Raw genomic sequence first — 22,070 nt, 5'->3', positions numbered from 1 at the left:
AAAACGGGAATTTTTACGCAAAATCTGTTTTCGAGAAAATCGATTTTGGTTTTTGGTGTAACTCTAAAACCGTAGGGACATGAAATTTTGACTGAATGTTTATATTAGCATTTTCTATACACCATAAAATTTACAAAATATTTTGACTCTTTTTGAGCTGTTTACGGCCATTGTCAGTTTTCAATTTTTTTAGTTTTTTTTTCTATAAATATCAATAAAATTTTATCTGTTGAGTAAAAAAGCTTGAAAATTTAATAGAAGGCTCCTAGGTTATTGTTTCAAAGGCAGATGAAAAAAATTAAAAATCCTTAGTCACAGTTTTTAATTATAAGCATTTAAAGTTCAAATTTTGACAAAATACGGAAAAATCACGAAAAATAGCAAATTATTTTGATGAGAATTCATAATTTTTATGAGCGTCTGAAATTTATATTTTTACAACATTTGATATTTACTCGATTTCTCATGTAACAATTATCTTATTTTATTGTAATTAAAAAACAAATGACTGTAGATACTTGAAAATTTCACTGAATGTTTATATTAGCATTTTCTATACACCATAAAATGTTGAAAATATTTTGACTCTTTTTGAGCTGTTTACGGACATTGTCAGTTTCCAATTTTTTTAGTTTTTTTTTTCTATAAATATCAATAAAATTTTATCTGTTGAGTAAAAAAGCGTGAAAATTTAATATAAGGCTCCTGATATATCGTTCTAATAGCAGTTGAAAAATATTAAAAATACATAGGCACGATTTTTTTTTATAAGCATTTAAAGTTCAAATTTTGACAACATTTATCAAATTTATAATTTATTAATTATTTTGTAGTTAAAAATTTATAAATTTTTATAAATTTTTAACTTTTATGGCTAAGGATTGAAAATTTAAAACAAGGCTCCACGTAAATAGGTTATATATAAATTACTTTATTCACAATAATATCATCAAATATACTTTGTAAAATCATAGGCTGACTGACCGTTTTCGCTCAGAATCGTTTTCCTTATACAATGATATTATATCATTGAATTCAAATTTAACACCATCCATTACAGTGACCCACTTGTAACCTACCGTACAGCAGAGCGACATCCACTTATCCACCTTTTTTTTAATTAAGCTTGACGTGTTATTGCCAATTTTGCTGCTGATACTGACGACTGTCTACTGTACGTATTATTAACTTATTGTCTTTATCACTATACTTTCAGTAATTCAAATATGTCAAACAATAAAAATATTAGTAGGTCTACTAAACGTAGGCGATTTTTGGAGGATCTGGAAATGGTAGATTATTTGTATGACAATGATAAAAATGTAGAATGTAAGAAATTTACATATAACACCGTTTAACGATATTATTTTGTTTTCATAATTTTATTATCCGATGTAGGTACCTATAATTGCGGAATCAATTTCGCGTGGATTCACGGGCAACGCACGTAACAATGTCATATAATACGAGGCACTAAAAATAAAAATAAGTCATAAGCATCTAAATATTATAATGTTTTTATTTTAATTATTTAATTTACTATATTGTACACTGTAGGTGGTGCATTCAAAATTAAACTGTACATGAATGTTAATGTTATTTCGAAAATAATTTCCATTTTAATTTTAAATGTTAACCTTCATACATTCGCTTTCTGATTAATAAAACATATTTAATTTCTAGGTAATTTGTCTAGATAATAATATGATTCAAAACCATTTTTACATAGGTCGATAATTTTTTCCTAATTTTAATATTTCATGGTAAATATTCTCACATAAAATTTGAAACTCACTGTATGTAAATTGCTATTGTTAATGTGTTATCACTTATTTTTTAGCTCCGATTTTAACTTCCTAATTTGGAAATGTAGAGCAAATTAAATGTCTGAATCAAAAAATACCTATTTATAACAAAATATTAAATTGTAATTAACAATCTATGACTGACGTAACATTTAAGTATTCTAAACCATCCACTAATAACCATAAAAAATACATTCTTAAAAACTTTAAATTAGGTACTTTAAATTACTCACAACTATACGTTAACTTTTCATTTAAAATCAAATATTGACAGACTATAACTATTGACCTAAAATTCCTAAATTTATCTATCATAATTTTAAATTTGTTTGTTCGTTGATTAACATTATACTATAATTATAATATAGGTTCAACAAGTAAGCTAGAACAAAATATGGATATAATATTAAAAATACAAATTTAGAGTTTTCTTCTGATTTTAGTTTGAATCAAGGTAATCAAATGCATTATACTTTTTATATTATTTATTATTATTGTTTAATATGTATTTACATCAAGTATGATCTACTTTTGTATTATCATTACTCTTCTTTGAATTGATTAGTTTCTTCAATACATCACTGCAGTTTTTTGCCGTTACATCCCAATTTTGTACTGAGGCTGTAGAATTGTATAATTGGAGAAATTCCAACACGATTCCGTTCGACCAGCCAAAACCATCTTGGATTTTATATTCTCCCGAACTTTTTCCTATTTCACCGCCTGCATCCACTCGGTACTGTCAAAACATTTGGCGAATTAGTATACACGATAACCAACGACAATATGATTTATTTAAATAGGTCGGCAGATATAGTAACAAGTATTAAAAAATGTAAAGTCTACCAGGGGCTAAAATACTATGTCCCCTGAATGATAAATCTGTGTCCCAAGTTGTATAACGTGTTTTTTTAGTTTTGTAGAAATAACAAACATTAATTATTTAATATTTTAATTTACTAATTACCTATTCTGTTAACTTAAGTTAACTACCTACTTATTTTATTTCTATACTATGGACAAGTTTGTTATAAAAAAAAGAAGAAATGATAATGGGGAATTCAAAGTATTCTAAACTGTGTCTATTGAAATACAATATTGTTTACAGTAATACCTACTGAAAAGTTAACTAGTAAGTGAATCGTAATTTATAGAATATTTTAATAATATTATATAATTAGGTATAGGTACTATAGCATATTATAAATATGTATTGTTGTTTATTTTAAGTCTAAAATATGTTAAAATATTAAAAAAATTAAAGTTTAAACTGATGATTCTAATCATAAATAGGATTTTATAGAAATAGATATTTATTTTGTTTTATAATGATAATTATAAAAGTTACCTCGATAACACACTTACATGGTAAGTGGTATATAAAAGTAGTGGGAGGGGGGATTTTGTGTGTTTCAACCCTCAAAGGTTTTTTTTGATATAGAAAACTGTCAAAACCCAAATGTAACAGTGAAATTAATAAGTGCGTGGTGTGTCCACTGAAATCAGATGTATTTTAGACCCTACAGTCTACAATTCACCCGAAACCTGCCTATCAGTTAAACCACCTATACCATGTTCAATTACTGTCCTGCAGACCAATTGATATGTTTGTGCACACATTTTTTTAGCAACTTTAAGCATTTGCCTCAAATAGTTATACCCTTATGATGGTTATGTACGTTGTGAATTATTAATATAAATTGATAGTCAAAAACAGCCTAATGAAATGTACCTATATTTATAATAAATTAAAATAATATTGTTTACACTGCACAGTGTCCCCTTTCTACCCTATAAATTGTTTTATTCAGCTGTTTCATCAAATCGGACTTACTTTTTCATACATCTTAGAAGTGTTGTAAAATGGAACATAATTTGTGCATAACCATTTGGACGCTAGTTCTGACGCAATTTTTTTCGCGTCTTTATGACCAGTGCTCTCTAACGCCATAACTGTGATGTATTGGAGTGGGGGCCAAGCATTCGGCTGATCCCACTGTTCAGCCGATTTGCTAAGTGTGGTTGGTATGCCCCCAGGAGTCTTCAGTACATCCGCTTGGTTCAAATAGTCAAGCACTCTTGTGACGAAGTATTCGGTTTGATTTTTCGCATAACACCCAGTCCATAATGGTGATATGTTTGTAGGATAAAAATATTTACGTTTGATATTATTAATTACATCAAAGTCTAACCATACTCCGATTTCTTCATCCCAAAGAACAGCTGTCACTGCTTCGTTCCATTCCAAAGAAATGTTTTCGTATTTCAAAGCCTTTACAGTGTTATTCATCTCTCGGTAAAAATCACTCAATATTTTTGCATTCCAAAACATTAAGGCATTTAACTCTACAGGGACAATTGACCTCGTTTTTGTATTTGTGATGTTTCCTGCAATCATACAATGACATCAGTTATTGTATGCAACTTTTTTGACCACATCGTAACCTAAGACAATACCTATTATCCGATTTAGTGACACTTTATCTCACTCCCCTTTCCCATTTTATAATGATACACACATAAAATATATTTACATATTTAGTACATCGCTCGTTTACCATTGAGTTCAAATATTACATTTTTTAATGTAAATTAGATAAAAAAATAAAAATAAAAATTATAGGGTAACAAAATTAAATCATTTTCCAACTGATGTGGGGAATATTAAAATCATATATTATCTTGATCAGAAATGAAGTACCTTATTATATTTTATATCATTGAGACGTCGTATACTATCAAATTCGGGATCAAGTTTTAATTATGTGTATGACAGATAAAAGTAAAATAAAACTAATATTATGCTTTATATTATTCGTTGTGGACATGTTTCTAGAAAAAATATAATAAATAAAACCTTTACCAGTTGAGTATAATAAACGTGATAATACATTTTAGGTACACATCATTTATGACATAGACTTTAGAAAGTATAACTATAAGTTAAGCCTACTGTAATTCGAATAAATTTTCATACTCTATACATTAAATATATAGTGAATGAAACTATGTTGAAATAGTGCACGAAAAGAGAAAAATATTGGTAATAATGGTAATATTTATAATTGTAATAATGACCACATCATATATAGACATAACATTCTGACATTATATTCTTAATATCTTAGTATTTACGATAGTTCTTTATATAATTGACATTTTATCATATACAATGCAGTATTGTAGTTTTGTCGGTACCTACTAATCAATACTTTAAGCTTTGTTTAAACTTATAAAACATTCTTAAACCAATAAATTGATTTTATTTTAACAAATAAATTAGATGAAAATATACACCGATGTTAACAAAAATAATGCAACCATCCACCGTGATCCTATATTCGTGATATAATTGGTGACTAACAAGCTGCTTAATAAGCTTTAGTTAAAAATATTGTAATATACAGAAAAGCCTATTGAAGGCGACGAAAAATGTATAAGCTATGCTTTACATTTTATTTATGACGCGCAATTATATATATTATATACATTTTTATCCAAGCTTAATTCGTCATCTGCGTTAATTTACATGCCAACTTCACTCCCATTTTTAGAAAATTTAAAAATGTTCAGAAATACAACTATATGTACCTACAAGTTTTATAATATATTTTATCATTAAAATTTTTCTTTAAATTATTAAATTATTTTTTAAAACACATGATATTTTTGAAATAAAATAAACTGAATTATAGACAAATATTTTTATTTCTATACTTTTTGTTTATATTTTCTCCCACTAAAACGCTTTAAATAAATTAAGGAAAAGTGGTCTTAAAAAGAAAAACTTTTTCGTAAAGACTGAAGAGTATATATTTTGTTTCAAATTTCATAATGTTTAAGTAGTTTTTATCGTAGTAGGTATATATTAGCAAGGCTGGGGATTTACGAGTTAAAGTTAAAATTAAGTTAAAACGTGAAGTTAATTTTAATTAAATTAATTAACTTGTTAATTTTTTTTTTCAAATTAACTTTTAACTTAATAAGTTACTTTTTTTCAAGATTAACGTGTTAATTTCAAGTTAATTTTATTTCAAAAGTATCTAAATTAAGTTAATTTTCGTTCGCAGAATAATGACAATTTTGAATGGGTTTTTACTTTGATGTATCATTTTAAATTCTAATAAAGCATATTATGTGTCTGGAATTTTTTATTTTTGATAAGCAAATTTTAACTTTACACTACGCTAAGTTTTTTTTTTCAAAGTTAACTTTCAACTTAATGAGTTAACGAAAAAAATACGAGTAACTTTTAACTAATCCATCTCAATTTAAATCCCATTGAAGTAATATTAACATTATGTAACTACATTAAGAACCGCTACAAAGATATTTGTTATCTCCATCTTACAACTATGTAGGTAAAATTTCAAATTTACGCTCAGCAGATCACATGAGTTATTTAAATTTTATATATATATTTATAAATATATATTCAGTTTTCAAGTGAGTTATAAGCATTTATAATTTACACCATCTTATATACGCATAACTTGTTAAAAAATTTAACCATCTTAAAAACCTACACACAAACACAGATAATATTCTTTCCATCAAGTTTAATAGTAGGTCAGTCACCCTTATTTTTAAACTAACGAAGCTAAACGTGATCTGCTTACGCACTTTTAAGACGGAAACAACAAATGGCTGTGTAGCTGTGTGAGACTCAATATCTCAAACTTATTTCTGTTTCCTCCGAGTTTGACCATAACGAGATTTATACAATCTACACACTTACCGCTATATATAGCTTCAACTCATCAAGTTAAGTTAATTTAAGAAGATGTAAGTAAAGTAAAGCTAAAAACAACTAATATATTTTTTGGACGATTTTGGATTTTAGACGAATTAACTTAGATGAAATTAATTTAAATCATAATGTACTTATGATTTGGGCCCATATAATATAAGACATAGCCGCAAGTAGTATTTACAGAGAATTTAGGGTCGGTAGTTGACAAATCAACTATTCACTGAACTATTCCCCCAATAATTAAATAAGTGGTCAGCTAAAATAGTATAATTATAACTGAACCTACAAGTTATAGTACCTAGTTATATTAATATATTTTATAATTTTCCATTTTGGATAATATTTTCGATTTATATATCTACATATTTTTAAATATTATTTTCCTATTAGTAAATTTTAATTTTAATCATTCCAAGTAATGTGTGTGTGTGTAATATGTGTGTAATGGCGACAAGAACACTACCTAATTAATATTTATAGGTACACGAATACGCAGTAGGTACATATTAGATCCATATTATAATGTACGAAATCGGAAATTGTATTATATGACTATACATTTTAATTATTATTATATTACATTTTTATATCAATAAATAATAATAATATATAAGTATATGTCCAATGTTGTATTGAATAATCTGTGTTAGACCTATGTTCATAATTGTACAACTATTATTTAAATATTAAATATAATAGGCAGCCAAAGTTATAAGCTACCTATTTTGTTTGTCTCATGAACCAGCTAGGATCATAAATTAGTAACACCCACTATATAGTCACTACCCTGCAACTCGTACTATTGTAAATTAACTTACCTATACGACTATATTATACTAAACATACCTAATATATAGTAATACCTATTATATATCAATAGAAAATAATTATAAATCTGCACAAATCATTAATATTCTTCGACATTTTTATGAATTATAATATTTCATAACGCAACAAAATTATAAATAAATGGTTAGTATACAATTAATAATTTAAAACAATTAATTAATAAAATAAGCTCGAAGGTAACACGTCAAATTTGTTAAGAATACAACAGTTAAGTTAAAAATTAGTTACAACAAAAATTAACGAATTATTTAACTTCGTTACTATTAACTTAAAATTTTAACTTAATTTTAATTTTTAACTCGTTAAAGTCTTGCCTATAGGCTATAATATGTAATATGATGCTTGGTACGATTTTTAAACTATAGTTGATATACGATATAAAAATATCATTATTTTATTCAAAAGGATTTAGATTTCTATTTATAAAACCCACCTACTCAACAATTTCAAATACGTATATTTCTATAAAAGTAATGTAAATACAAAATTAACAATTTTAAATCCAACATGCATTTTTAATTTATAATATTTAGGTAGTTTTTAAGTATTCCGAATGAATTAATGAATTTAACACTACATGCAAGATTTTTTATGTAAACTAGTTTGGATCAAATTTATTAAATAGTTATAATTAAGTAATAATATGTATAATAGGAAGGCCACAAATGCTCAAATAAAATTTGTAATTATATGAAAGAAATAATACGATATAATGTTATTTAACATATTTATTCAGAGCTATACATTAAAGGTGATTTGAGAAATGTTCGGAAGTTAATTTGTTTGTGTCAAATGAACATACCAGGTAAGTATTTTTTAAGAAAATAACAAAACTTAAATTTTTTCGAACTTAAATCACTATTTAATAGTAGGTAGGTATTGCGAATAATTTTTCAAACTATAGATTTTATTCTACAGGTACCTAACTATAATATTAATGTATTGTTATACACTACCTACACATTTTCCGCACACGCGTGGTAAAATAAAGTGTATTTTGTAAAATAATATTAATGATAGTAAGAAATAAAAACCATATATACATAATATTCGCTTGAGCTATAGATACAAGGAAAAATGTCCGGTAGAGTTATAAGTACATAGAAGTAAGTACGCTGAGCCCAAATCTATTGTTTTAAAATAAATGGCGTTTTTATTTTATTTTGTTGTTACTTTTACAGTATCTAACAGAGGAAACTTTTTTTACCGATAATTAAGCAAACGCAGAAAGCACAATTCATTTTGAATGGTTTTAAGCGTCGTTGGAAATATTTATAATAAATACAAAAACTAGTAAGTCATTTACCTTTATTTGTTCCATTTAGGATGAACCAACGGCTCGAAAAGTCCCAACCCGATTCCGCTGCAGCCTTGATCTCGGAGTAAAAGTTTTCTCTTTCACTTTCAGTTTTAAAGAATTGTGCCTTCGTTATGTCTTCCCTGTTATACAAAACATATTTTGAAATTATAAAAATTTGAAATGTATAGATATTTACTAATAACCCAAATTACATATGTATGATTCGTAGGCAAATAGGTAGTACCTAATATACACTGTGCCACAGAAAAATTAAATAATTTTAAAATCATAACAAAACGTGAATTATTAATTCCACCCATGCTAGTGTTCAATCAGAAATAATCAGTAACATCAATTAATATTTATAAGCCCATAAATTAAACTTGAGATAACTTCTATGAAATACAAAATTGTATTTACCTGTATGATTCGGGTCGTGGTCCTGTTGAATAATCCCTGTATACTGCAAGCGTGTAATTTTTTCCGTTTTTGCTAATTGTTACGTTGTGCTGTGTCATCCAGTACTGGAATTCAATTTCTAATGCATGAATATTTTCTATCACAAATGTCATGTCATTTGTTGCATCGACATAACTTTTGATCATGGGTGTAATCATAGGGGGCTGAGATCGCTTAGCATAGTAAATTCTACCTCCGTTTGGTACATGTCCAAACGTTTTAATCATTGAGATATAATTACTTATCATACCTTTTGCAGTTATATGCATTTCGCATATTAATAAGCCTCTAATTATCCAGAAAGAGTCCCAATAATATATTTCACGGAATCTACCACCTGGTATTATAAAGGGATTTGGAACGTAGATTAATGAATAATTCGTGGGTTTCAAGCGGACGTCATCTATGATCGTTCTACCGAGTTCTTTCCATATTAGATTTATTTTATATGCCCAGCCTTTTAAAACATTATCCTTAATGCTTTCAAGAAATTTTGGATTTTTGACCCAATCAGTAGGAATCCATTTTATTAATTCAGAATCTTCTTTCTCGAAACATGTGTTGATGGTTTCATTCAGTTTGTTATTGTTTGGCTCTTTGCTCCACTCTGTTGAATTGAAGAGTGTGTCAATAACATCATAGTTGCATTTAGTTTTCATGTCCACAAAAGTCTTAGAATCATGAAATAATTTAGACATCTGTACGGTATGCAGAATAGATCCTTGACAGAAAATTTTACTGAAACAAAAATATATTAATATAAATCATTAAATTAAATTAGATTGTTTTTAATTAATCTAATAGGTACTATTAATTTTATCTTAATAATATTCACTGTAACTAAATTTAAATGTCCTTTTTTCAAACTATTAACTACTTTTTTTTATATAAGATATAATATTGTGTCATTTTTGAAGATAATCCGTATTCTTAAAGTTTAAATTTTAAGGTATCAAACATAAACTATAAATACAAATTACAAGTACACATTTCATTGAAGGTTTTATCAGATATTTAATTTCTCAATTTAATAGATGTGAAAATATAAACATCCTTGCATAAAAGTAAGGTGAATTATTAAGATAACTAATTAATTGAAACCACGATTTTTTTCTCGATACATTTTGGTCAGATTAAAGCTTATCTATTTGATGTTTGACATAAACTTAGTAAATACAACCAATTTTTTTTATTTCAATTATGTGATAGCTATGATTTTAATAAACATTGATATAGCATTATGTAAATTATCTAATGGGGGACGAGGTGGCGAGCGGTCTAACGCGACGGATTCGGCATAGCCGGTCCGAGTTCGATCCTCGACCACCGGACGGCATTTTTCTCCGTGCAAGTCACGGTGTCCGGAGAACAAGTGCCGCCATCCCCCACTTGGGCATGGCAGATACCTACGGGTGCCCAAATTAAAAGTTCTGCCAAAACAAATCACGAGTAAACAAAACTACAGTACCCCCCCCCCCCCCTACAGTACCACAGCATAATGACCTGAGTAGTCGAAGCCTTAACCCAAATATAAAAAAAAAAAATTTTTAATTAATAAAGAGAAAATAGATTATGAGGATAAAAATCAATGTTTACTGTAGTTCTGAGATTATAAAATAAATGTTCTTAACTTATAAAATGATATATTAATTTAAATAAATATATTTGTATGTATTATATTTAAAAAAATTATTAGTATGGTCATATACACGCATTTAGATTTGTTGACAATGTCGTATTTTCCATAACCCATTTATTGCCGAATTTCAAAATTCTTCTCATAAATCATAAAGCTTAAAAATAAAACTAATAAATCTGTTCAATTTTACATTTTATTTTTTTTTGTGTTGGTAATTACCTCAAATAATAATATAAAGAGGTATATAATTATACATGTAGTACAAAAACTTTCAAAAACAAAGTGTATTTTGTTTAAAAAAATATCTGGAAAATCTAACTCAATATAGCATTTATGAATTTATGGGTGTAGCTGTAAAGGCTGTAGACCGCCTGAATTTAATAGAACATGTTTAAAAAGTGTTTTATTTATGCATACCATTACGTTATTTATTTCAATTATTATTTTATTATTACTCGTACTTAACTATATTTATCTGAAAAAAATTCCCCAAAAGCATGCCTAATAAATAATTAAAATATACCATAATATACCCAATATATCACCGTCTAAAACATGTTTTATTTATCTTAAACATTCAAGTTACTCTGTATTTTTTTGTTTGGGTGCATTATCATTCAAAAAATCAATGACAAGTGACAACTAAATGCGCTAAAGATAATAATATGATATAATCACATATAATATAGAGTATAGGAGTGTATCTAATATTATGGATCACTGCAATAGTATATGAAATAATATGATATATTTATATTATACACTGAACGAAAAAACTAGGTTAAATTAATAATTCTATGAGTTGAATTAATAATAAAATTATTAAAATACGGTCAATAAAGACAATTATTAATAATAAAAATTTTATTTTATTAAACTCGCAGTCAATAAATAAAGTTATTGAATTAAAAAAGAAGTTATTAATTTAATAAATTTATTTTATATATTTGGGAAGGAATCTTATCAAAATAGTTTATTAAACTGATCATGTATTTATTCATTCTATTGTTAAAAACTATTAAATTAATCATACTTCTTTTTTAAAAATTTAAATATATTTATTGAATAAATAAATTGAATTTAATTGATTTATTAAAATAAAAATCCTATTTTATTTTAAATACCAATAATAATTTACTATTGGTTTTTAACCATTTATCAATATTTATCATTGAATTATAGTATGGAACATACTAGGAGTAAATAATATTAAAACCACATAAACGTAGTCAAATAACAGCTTAAGTATTTAAATAACAGTTTATACAACAAGTAGTTATTAAAACATTTTATTAACAGTAAAATAATATATTCATCCAACACATCAGTAAGATAAAATTTAAAAATGTATAAGTATTTTAACTTTATTTGTATAATTAATAATAATAAAAGATAATAATGATAACATTTGAGAACAAAAAAAAGTATAAAAATTACCCCAAATTGTTAACCAATAACCGGAAACTAATACATTTAATTAAGTATTGTTTTTTTTTTCGTAAGTTTTTAGTTGGGAAATTGTTTGGTTAACTTGTATACAAGGCTTATCATAAATAGTTTTAATCTTAAAATAGTATGTTTGAATAAATAACCAAAAGTTTGAAGATTCTAGCGGATATTCAATATTAAAAACATAGAAAATATTAAAGCATATTTCAATGGCTTTTACAATGGTATTTATAATATATTTAATGCCATCGAAGTACACCATTATTTGTTTAGGATCATTAATTTCACCAACTATCAACAAGCATGGTTGAATTTTTGTATTTTTTTTAGATAATAATTCCTCCAATTCTGCACTAGTTTTTCCCAATATGACAAAACTATTTTGAGAATCTCGAATTGAAAACTTCTTCAATGAAATTTTGCCATTTTCATCTCTTGTTGTCTTTTTAGATGTTGGAATAAACACCGAATGAAGAAGGAAGAATAGAACAGCATTTTTACAATCTAAAATCAAAAAAAATCTTTAATTATAATATAATATTCTTAAAAACAAACAATATATTGAATTATTTACTTTCAGTTAAGTGTGCAGTTTTTGACATTTCATCTAATTGTTTTTTTGAACTAGGGTCTTTTATTTTTTCTTTCAGTACAGTTAATACATTTGCCTGAGATTTTTCAAAGTTTTCAATAAAATTGCAGTTAGGATACATTTTTTTGAAATCAATATTAACCTAGAAAAATATATTTTAAGATACAAAATTAATGAAATACAAAAGTACAAGACAATGAAATTTGTTAATATAAATTTCTCACAAGTCTATATCCCATTGGTTCTTTAAAGTGCTTCCAATGAAGAAAAATATTTCCCTCCTCTTTAATATTTTTTAATCTATAATTAGTTGTTTTCAACCATATTGTTTCTATTTCAGGCCATGTAAGTACTTCATGATGCAATTGTGAAATATATATACTGACATCTTCAATTTCTGGAAATAATTAAGTTATAAACATGGAAAATGCATTTAAGACATATTTAAATTTGTTATATAAATACCTATCATTTTATCAAATGATGATGATGATCGGTTTGTAGGCAAATTTGTTTCTGTTGACTGATATATTTTCTTATCAACTAGACCATGGTTTTGTAGTTGTTTGATGGTATTGAAGTACTTAGAATAAATTTTCCCTTTAGGAGTTTTATTAATGGAATCTTTAATGAAGTATATGTCCTAAAATAAAATAAACTGTATAATATTGTTTCAAAGTTAGTCTTAGTTTATACTATTGAAAACTCTTACTTTTAATTCAGTGGGGAATTTAGCAACAATTGTGTCTCCTATAACATTTGCTAAAGTAATAGACATTGATATTTTTGCTTTTATAATATGATTTATGATAGCAGTTACAATTATTGATCTGCATGAATCATTTAAACAATTATGTTGATGGAAATAATCAATTACATAGGCACACTGATTATTTTCTTCAAATACAGTTTCAAGACAAAATGATGTTTTTGACTGAGGAATAGATAAAGGTAACGCTGACGTTATTGATGAATCAGATATATTGGTCAAAGTATTTATATCCTTTTCCGAAAACGTATTTTGCCATAACTTAAGACTTTTTTCAAATTTAATTATTATGCCAAGTGGATAAAGCAATAAAAGTTTCTCTATATGATGTACTTGCATGTTCTTTAACGCTGCTATATCAATGTAATTATCTAAACAAATTATTTAATAAAAGTTAAAATGCATTTAAAATGACTATATAACAGTTTACCTATGCAAGTTTGATGCAGAAACACTAGATCCCATGACTCTAAGATAACTTTAACTTCATTATTTTCTATTGTTGGAAATAACATATCCATCTGTTGTTTCTGATCCATACTGATATTAACAAATAGTGGTTTTTGCCATAACTTAAGACTTGTTTCAAATTTTATTATTATGCCAAGTGGATAAGACAATAAAAGTTTTTCTACATGATGTACTTGCATGTTTTTTAACGCTGCCATATCAATATAATGATCTAAACAAATTATTAAATTATAGTTAAAATACATTTTTAAACTAGTAGGTATATTAATAATTTACTTATGCAAGTTTGATACAGAAACACTAGATCCCATGACTCTAAGAGGACTTTAACTTCATTATTTTCCAATGTTGGAGATAACATATCCATCGGTTGATTCTCATCTACACTGATATTATCAAATACATTTGAACAGTTGTCTGGTAACTGATATGATTGGCTCATTGTGACTTTAATTTAAATAGTGTAAAATATAAGACTTAAGAATACATTAATAAGATAAAAAATCAAATATCAAGAAAGTAATTAATAGGTAATTAAATTTAAAAATAAATGTATCTATTTAAGATACATGCAGTTATATCTAACTAAATACATATAATATGCATTTACATTAGAAATATTCTTTTAATCGAATCATTAATGATCCATCCAAAACTGTATTAATGTTTATTGGTGGACCATTAAAATCCTCTATTGGCATAGCTGTAGTAAGAATTTCAGATTTATTTTTGTCGATCTTATATGATTTCAAATGTTCAACATAGCAATCAACTCTAATTTGTTTAAGAATTAATATGATTTCATTTGTTGTGTTTACTAGAATAATTTCTAAAATTTCATAAAAACTAAGTTCATATGTAAATTTTGTTACATAATATCCAATTCTATACACTGTACCTTTAAATTTCAATTGTGAGTAACAGTCATATATTTTAAATGTATCCCCTAATCTGCCAGCTAGTATCTCATGGTAACTACAGTCAATTTTATGTTTATTAGCTTTAATAACATCATCATCTTTTGTCCCGTTTAATAAAAAATCTGCAAATTTTAACTGGCATTTTTTTGCTAATGATAGGGTTATATTTTTTCTTGATGTTATAGCACGGGCATACATTTTCAGTTCTCTGTGTTTCGATTCATATTTGAAACACCAAAAATGCCTAGGTGGTCCAGATTTTTGAATTATTGAAGGATAATGAGTTAAGAAGTGGTGTTTAGGTTTTAATGTGTCTTTAAATAATGTAACATAATCTAAATTATGTTTTTTTATGAGTCGTTTAAGGCAAGCTATTAAATCTTGTGTCAGCTTATGTGACATTAATATGTCAATAATCTCCAGAAAGTTTAAAAAAAATAGCCAAGTATCATCGTTATTAGGTATTAAATCACCTATCATTAAGGGTAAAAAATGAATAAAACACATCATTTCTCTAGCCGACATTTTTAAATGAAAATTTAATAAATGGTGTTTTTCAATGGTATGAGAGTTATTACCTATTTCTATGGCACCATAATTAAAATATTGTTTCCTATTATTTAGTGTTTCCAAGGAAATGATTTTAACATCTGAAATGTAATATTTAAGTATGTGGCATACATTGTAGTGACAAACACCTTCAAAAAGATCATGCATAACATCAATACAGTAATTTGTTGTAACGTGGAAAGAATCGATTTGATTCAAAATACATTCTTTATATATACCTGTTACCTTAAAGTCATTTATTTCAACATCTGTTTGATAATTATGAACATCTCTAAGCATTGATTCATCTTCTACAGCCAAATGTTTGGTCAATGATTTGTTTACTTTGCAAAATCGACAGTAAAAATTAGCAGAAAATGACTTACTAAAATCACATATACAATTTAGACCCAAGTTATCTCCAATAACTAATCCCAAAATAAAATGCACGTTTTTTTTACCACACGATGTGTTTATAGAAATCCCATCTCTTTCTAAGCTATTCAATTCATCAACTAAATTCTTAAAACATAAATCATTTCCAAAATGTTTTAAATCTTTTGCTTTAATTAAAGCAGCTAAAAATATTTCTGAAATTTTTGAGTTGTTTTTACTCAGAGGAAAACTATAATATACAGCAGATATAGATTGAAAATTTGCATTTGAACCTAAGGGATTGTTGATTTCAAAGTCATCAATATATATGAAATAAGGAAGAACTATTTTATTTTGATATAATTTTACTTTATCTTTCCATAAAGACCCTTGAATGAAATTAGATAAAAAACTATCATCTGAGATATTTAAATTATCATATAATTGTAATGTTTGAATAAGTAAATCATTTTTTTCATAATATTTTTGAAACTGGAATTTTAATGGAAATAAAATTCCCTTTGTATTTATTTCATCATACTCATTTTCACCAGCATGAGACACAAAATTGATTTCATTATTTATTGTGAATTGCACAATATCTGCAGTTAATTCCTTGTTAGACAACCACTTGTTCAACTTATATTCACTACCACAATATTTAAAAAGTGAAGAAATTTCAGATATAATCATATTTGTGGTTGATATTAATAAAGGATCATTAATCTTATCTAGTAAAGTACCTTTGAGCAATAATATAATTGAATTTAATATTTTATCAGAAATTTCACATTGAATATTTAAAATATCTTTTCTAGAAAAGTTATTATTATTATGTAATTGAAGACTAAATTTAACAGCTGACACATTTAGAAAATCTAAAGCTTCTTTTAAATTAAAATGATTAGTATTCAACAATGGTGAAGTGATACTACTATTATTTAACATATTCATATTTGTATCAATTAATGGTGCACAAGAAGTATTAATATGACTTGGGTTTATCATGGTATTTGTCGAGGTATTTGTATTAAAATCACTATTAACTTCAGTAAGTTTAGAACTATTATTGTGTATCCTAAGTATATGCCTTCTAAGACCATTCAAATTTTGAAATGTTTGAGAACAGTTGCTCTCAGAACACTCATATGAGCTTAAAGGATCAAGAAAATGCATAAATTTATAGTGAAAAGCCAATGCCGAAAATGTATCTACACTAATTTTACAAATAAAACAAATCATAATTCTAAGTCAAAAGTTATTACTTATTACCTTTATTATGGTTTTATCTATTTAAAGCTGTATTCAATTTACAATATTTTTAAAAGCACAATGCACCTGTAAAATGGTAAAATTACTTTAGTATATTAAATAAGTTATATTATAGCCTATAGGGCATGAAACTAGTTGCATTTCCATATTTTTTTTGTTTATTGGATTTGCTGTTATAGCGATTTAAATCCAGTCCATAACCTTATAATGTACACATTTTGTAACATTACATGCATAATTGCATGTTGGTATATATATTTACTAAATTTATAAAGCATTAAGTTCCAAGCCGTAGACTAAGGGCTGTATTCATAGTTGGAGAAATAGTATTGCTTAAGCTATATACTTATAACTAAAATGAGATTCATAAACGAGATTGAGGGTTTGGCTTAAGAAAGGAAAAAGTATAAGGTAGGTACTTAAATTAAGGTTAGTCGAGACCTACCTTAAGCATTGCTTAAGTTATCATCACAATTTTTTTATTTTTTAAATTAAGAAAACTAGCTTAAGCAATACTTATTTTTAAGCATCAAATATGAATACAGCTCTAACAATATTTAAAAAATCATTACTTACCACAACACGCCAGTCAACAGGACAGGACTAAGTAAGAATTAACTATACCTATAGTTAGTTCTGTAGTAGCTGACAGCTGTATAGTAACTATTAACTAATAACTGTAACTTGTAAATTGGAAACTGACAAACTGTATATAGGTAGTAACTGTAAGAAGACAACTCGTAAGTTGCAAACTGTATAAGTAGGTAGTACCTTACGAGTAACGGCCAACTGTAACTAAGATATTGTAACACCAACGACCGACTGCAGAAGACATCAAAACAATACAGTAGTCAGTAATAAACGATAGTAGGTATGATAATATGACGATATTTGAATCAATAAATAATATTTATACATTTTACTATACTATTTATTATTTTACCTACTTACTAAGGAAAACCCAACGGGCAACGGGTATAAATAATAATAAAACTGGCATCATTGCCATAGGTTGGGTTTTTTTTCTAAAAATCTATTTTCATTATAAACTTATAGCTCGATAAAATTATTTTCTTGAATTTAAAATAAATATTATTAATTTTACAAACTCAAATTATTTAATTAAATACAATTTTACTTGAACTAATAAAAACAAAAAATTATTTTATTATATTTATACAAATAAGTAACAGTATAGGTTTTATTGAATTAATTAATCATTGTTGATTTAATAAATTCAAAATACTTGATTCCATAAAATTTTAATTAATTTAATCAAAATATCATTGAATGAATAATAATTTGATTGAAATTATGAAAAATCATTGATTGATAATTAATAAAATATATTTGTTGATTTGTATAGTATTTTTTCGTTCAGTGTAGATAAATAGGTATAAATAAGTAGGTACCTACTATGTATAATCACGCATGATTTATAACGGAAAAAATAAAATGTATAATCTTAATTTATGCTATCACCATTCACCACAATAATGATAATAACAGGTCATAAAATACTTACAAGTATCCAATGTTCTACAAGCTTATTATTATTCTATAATGTGCACACGAGATATTCTACAACACACTCCGTGACTCCGAGGAATGGCCATATATAACATTGAACGTAATTTATAAAATTACTCATTATTAATAAATTTATATCATTGAGTTTAAATGCAGAATGATAATACACCTATTAGATTTTAAATTTTGTTTTAAATATTAAACAAGTTATATACCTAGATGGCTAGGTACGAGTAGAATTTATTCGTTTGTACCCATATTTTGTTATATGAGCGTCTAAAGATTAAGTTATAAAGAAATTCGTCAATATTACAAAAAAATTTAATTATTTTGTTGTTAAAATTAATGTATACAAACTTAATTTGTGTAGGTAAGACATTAAAATTGAATACGGATTTCCTCATAGATAGTTCTTTCGAGGACTTGAAACTTTTACGTAGGTATATCATTTGACTTAAGGTACACAATGGAATTTAAAAAATCATTAGATTAATATTAAGCTAACTGTTACTTATTTATTTATTACTATACTAATTTAATACTATTTTAGTAAACCTTGCTAAAATTCAAAATAATTATTTAGTCATATTTCAGATTATTTTTTGATAATCATTATATTATTTTCAATACAATTAAAATCGAATAAATTGTTTATTTTATATTTCATTAGGTAAGAACCGTTCATTTTATAATTAATAGGTATTAAAATATACACATTTTTATTCATTTATCTGTATTTTTCAATACAATTATTATAAAAGTGTTTTTTATAAGACTGCTGTGCGCTGCAGTTCACATACGCGACCAGTATCAGTTCTTGCGAACCCATTAAAAATAAAAATATGTCCGTATACCAAATAACGTTTAATAAAACAATTTGCGTCCGCTGTGAAAAAAAATTGAGTCTTTGACCTGGAAAATTTTAATTCTGTAAAAATCTTAAGGTTGACTGACATTAACTTCTAGAACTTAATCGAGGCGTGTTTTTAAATGTAAGTTTCTGACTTAGATAATATAGTTAAGTAAAATTGTGTACAATTCGCACATATTGTTTATTACGATATTGTTTTGACCGACTTTATAGGAACACCTTTAATAAAATACAATATCATTGAAAACATATAACGATATATTGCTGTAATATAATTTTAATTGTTATACTATAGAGCAGTGGTTCTCAATTTTTTTTTTACCACGACCCAAATTTTCCCCGAAAAATTTTTCACGACCACGTTGGTTTAACTTTTCAAAAAGTGGTTATATAAAACAAAATTTGTTTATTACTTTTATTAGGTATTTATTATTTTATAGGTTTATAATCAATATATTTTTATAAAATAATGTACTTTTAATAATGAGGCGTATTAATACCCGTCGTAATAAATAAATATACGACGAATTATTATTTATTACCCACGTAATTTTTGGTACTATATTACTATAATAATATAACTTATAAGTTTATTTAATAACATAATAGTATATTTAATATTAATTTAACATAAATTTCTTGGAATCTATAAATATAATTAAAAAAATTTTCACGACCCACCAAAAATTGACTGAAGACCTATAGTTTGAGAAACGCTGCTATAGAGTATACAATATAAATATATTCACATGAATAACAATTAGATATTTATGTTTAATTTTTTTTGTAAAGATTAATGCCGGATTGCATGAATAATGACTAAACTATTATTGAATTAAAATTGGGATAATTGTTATTTAAACATGATTTAGTGGCCCGTGCAGGTTAATTGGTTAAATTTTATTGAACGATTAAATTAATCAATATTTCATGAAACCCAGCATAAGAGTTTTTAAAGTGTAATATAAAATGCACCTACCTATATTAAAACATAAGAAAGTAGCGAACATTTTTTTTAAATATATTGTATTAAAAACCTTACCTAATTGTATTCTGAAACTTTTGAAACACATCAAACACTTGTCAAAGTTGGTATATTATTTTATGTGTTTGTACTTCCGCGATGTCCAATTATTACTATTCTACATTTAAATACCTATGATTATTATTAGTTTTTATCTAGATTACCTATGTTGAAAAATTTTTTTTAATCTCATAAGCCTTAAAATCAAAATTGTTCTTAATAAATGTACGTATTCAAAAACCAAATATAATTTTTCAATTATATAATATATTTTATTAAGTTTTAACCATAGGTAACCTAGCTCTATCACATAACGTCCAATTGTTTATAGAATGCAAATATTCCAAATTGTCTGCTCCGACAGTCTTAAGAGTAAAATATGATTTTTATTTTTATTTGATATTATTACACTTATTCAGGTGTTGATAAAATAAAATAAAATAATTTTTTTTTCTTCAGAACTTGGCAATAAATTATTTTTGAATACAAATTATATATTATAAGCTATTATAAGTTTATTACTCATAGCTTATAAATGATAAATATTTATAATTTTTACATTTGAACATGTGATAAATTTTATAATTATAGAATATCATTTAAGACGGGATTTTTTCACAAAAAAAAATTTTAAAAATGTATTCTATAAAAAATTCTAATTTTTTTATTGTTTTATGACGATTTAACAACAATACATTTATTTAATTTTATATATCAAATTAACTTGTCTTAAGTAAACTGTAATTATTTATATCATTAAATAATTCAAGTATTATTTAAATTAACAATATTATTAATAAGTCCCGATTAACAAACCCGGTAAGTACCATGTCCATGGCGAAAAAATTATAATTGCCATTTATAACATGTATGGTACTTATACCACCAAAAACAAAAAGGATAAAAACTCTAACACAAAATTATTAGGTTTAAAAAATCTTAAAATTGCTCTCCTGTAAAATTTTTACGTTTGTGAATTACAACTGTTACGACTTACCATCGATATGTGAATTGCTATTTGTACCAAATAAATTAAAATATAACAAAAATATAATTTAAGACCTATTTTACCTGTCACAAGCAGCAGTAGTTGAAACATTTGCCGAAGAACTCCAAGTTCCAAAAGTGAAAAAGACTTGGAATATTATAAAATATTTGACGTCCATCATTTTGCAGCAGTGTGTACCTTATTTCTGTTGGCTTACTATGTTGACAACCGTGAAACTGACAGCTATCCACAACGTCGTGCGACGCTTTATTTAATATGATACATTGATAGGTACCCCACTATATTGTCGTAACTTGAGGAATTCGGTGGGACAATTTTAATTTTTGTCATTTTAACCAAAGATTAGATTTACTATAGGTATCTGTAGTTTAACGTCATATCAGAGCTAAATTTTTAATATTATATTATACCTACATAATTGATAATAGGTAGGT

General features: G+C 25.8%; 2 protein-coding genes across 3 annotated transcripts; both read right to left on the bottom strand.

Moving 5' to 3' along the window:
- Positions 1-2,314: 2,314 nt before the first annotated feature.
- LOC132936151 (trehalase-like) lies at positions 2,315-21,826 on the bottom strand. The gene is made up of 5 exons (XM_061002840.1): positions 21,699-21,826; positions 9,128-9,904; positions 8,714-8,847; positions 3,640-4,193; positions 2,315-2,544 (listed from the first exon to the last, which is right to left on the bottom strand). Exons 1-5 carry the CDS (start codon positions 21,794-21,796, stop codon positions 2,320-2,322), a joined length of 1,788 nt encoding a protein of 595 aa, XP_060858823.1. The 5' UTR covers positions 21,797-21,826; the 3' UTR covers positions 2,315-2,319.
- On the bottom strand, positions 12,083-18,330 carry LOC132934899 (uncharacterized). Of its 2 annotated transcripts, XM_061001307.1 has the most exons (9): positions 17,779-18,272; positions 17,203-17,268; positions 14,363-14,533; positions 14,046-14,297; positions 13,559-13,986; positions 13,312-13,489; positions 13,071-13,243; positions 12,829-12,988; positions 12,083-12,758 (listed from the first exon to the last, which is right to left on the bottom strand). In XM_061001307.1, the coding sequence occupies exons 3-9, from the start codon at positions 14,526-14,528 to the stop codon at positions 12,283-12,285; spliced, it is 1,833 nt and encodes a 610-aa protein (XP_060857290.1). In that variant the 5' UTR covers positions 14,529-14,533; positions 17,203-17,268; positions 17,779-18,272; the 3' UTR covers positions 12,083-12,282. The 2 variants fall into 2 exon arrangements, with proteins under 2 accessions (XP_060857290.1, XP_060857289.1); XM_061001306.1 differs by lacking the exons at positions 12,083-12,758; positions 12,829-12,988; positions 13,071-13,243; ... (1 more) ...; positions 13,559-13,986; positions 14,046-14,297 and having other exon boundaries at positions 14,529-17,268; positions 17,779-18,024; positions 18,150-18,330.
- Positions 21,827-22,070: the final 244 nt, after the last annotated feature.

This window comes from Metopolophium dirhodum, chromosome 1 (assembly GCF_019925205.1).
Source record: "Metopolophium dirhodum isolate CAU chromosome 1, ASM1992520v1, whole genome shotgun sequence".
Taxonomy (NCBI): Eukaryota; Metazoa; Arthropoda; class Insecta; order Hemiptera; family Aphididae; genus Metopolophium; species Metopolophium dirhodum.
Note: the sequence above shows the minus strand (reverse complement) of the source record. Positions and strands in the feature narration are given on the sequence as shown.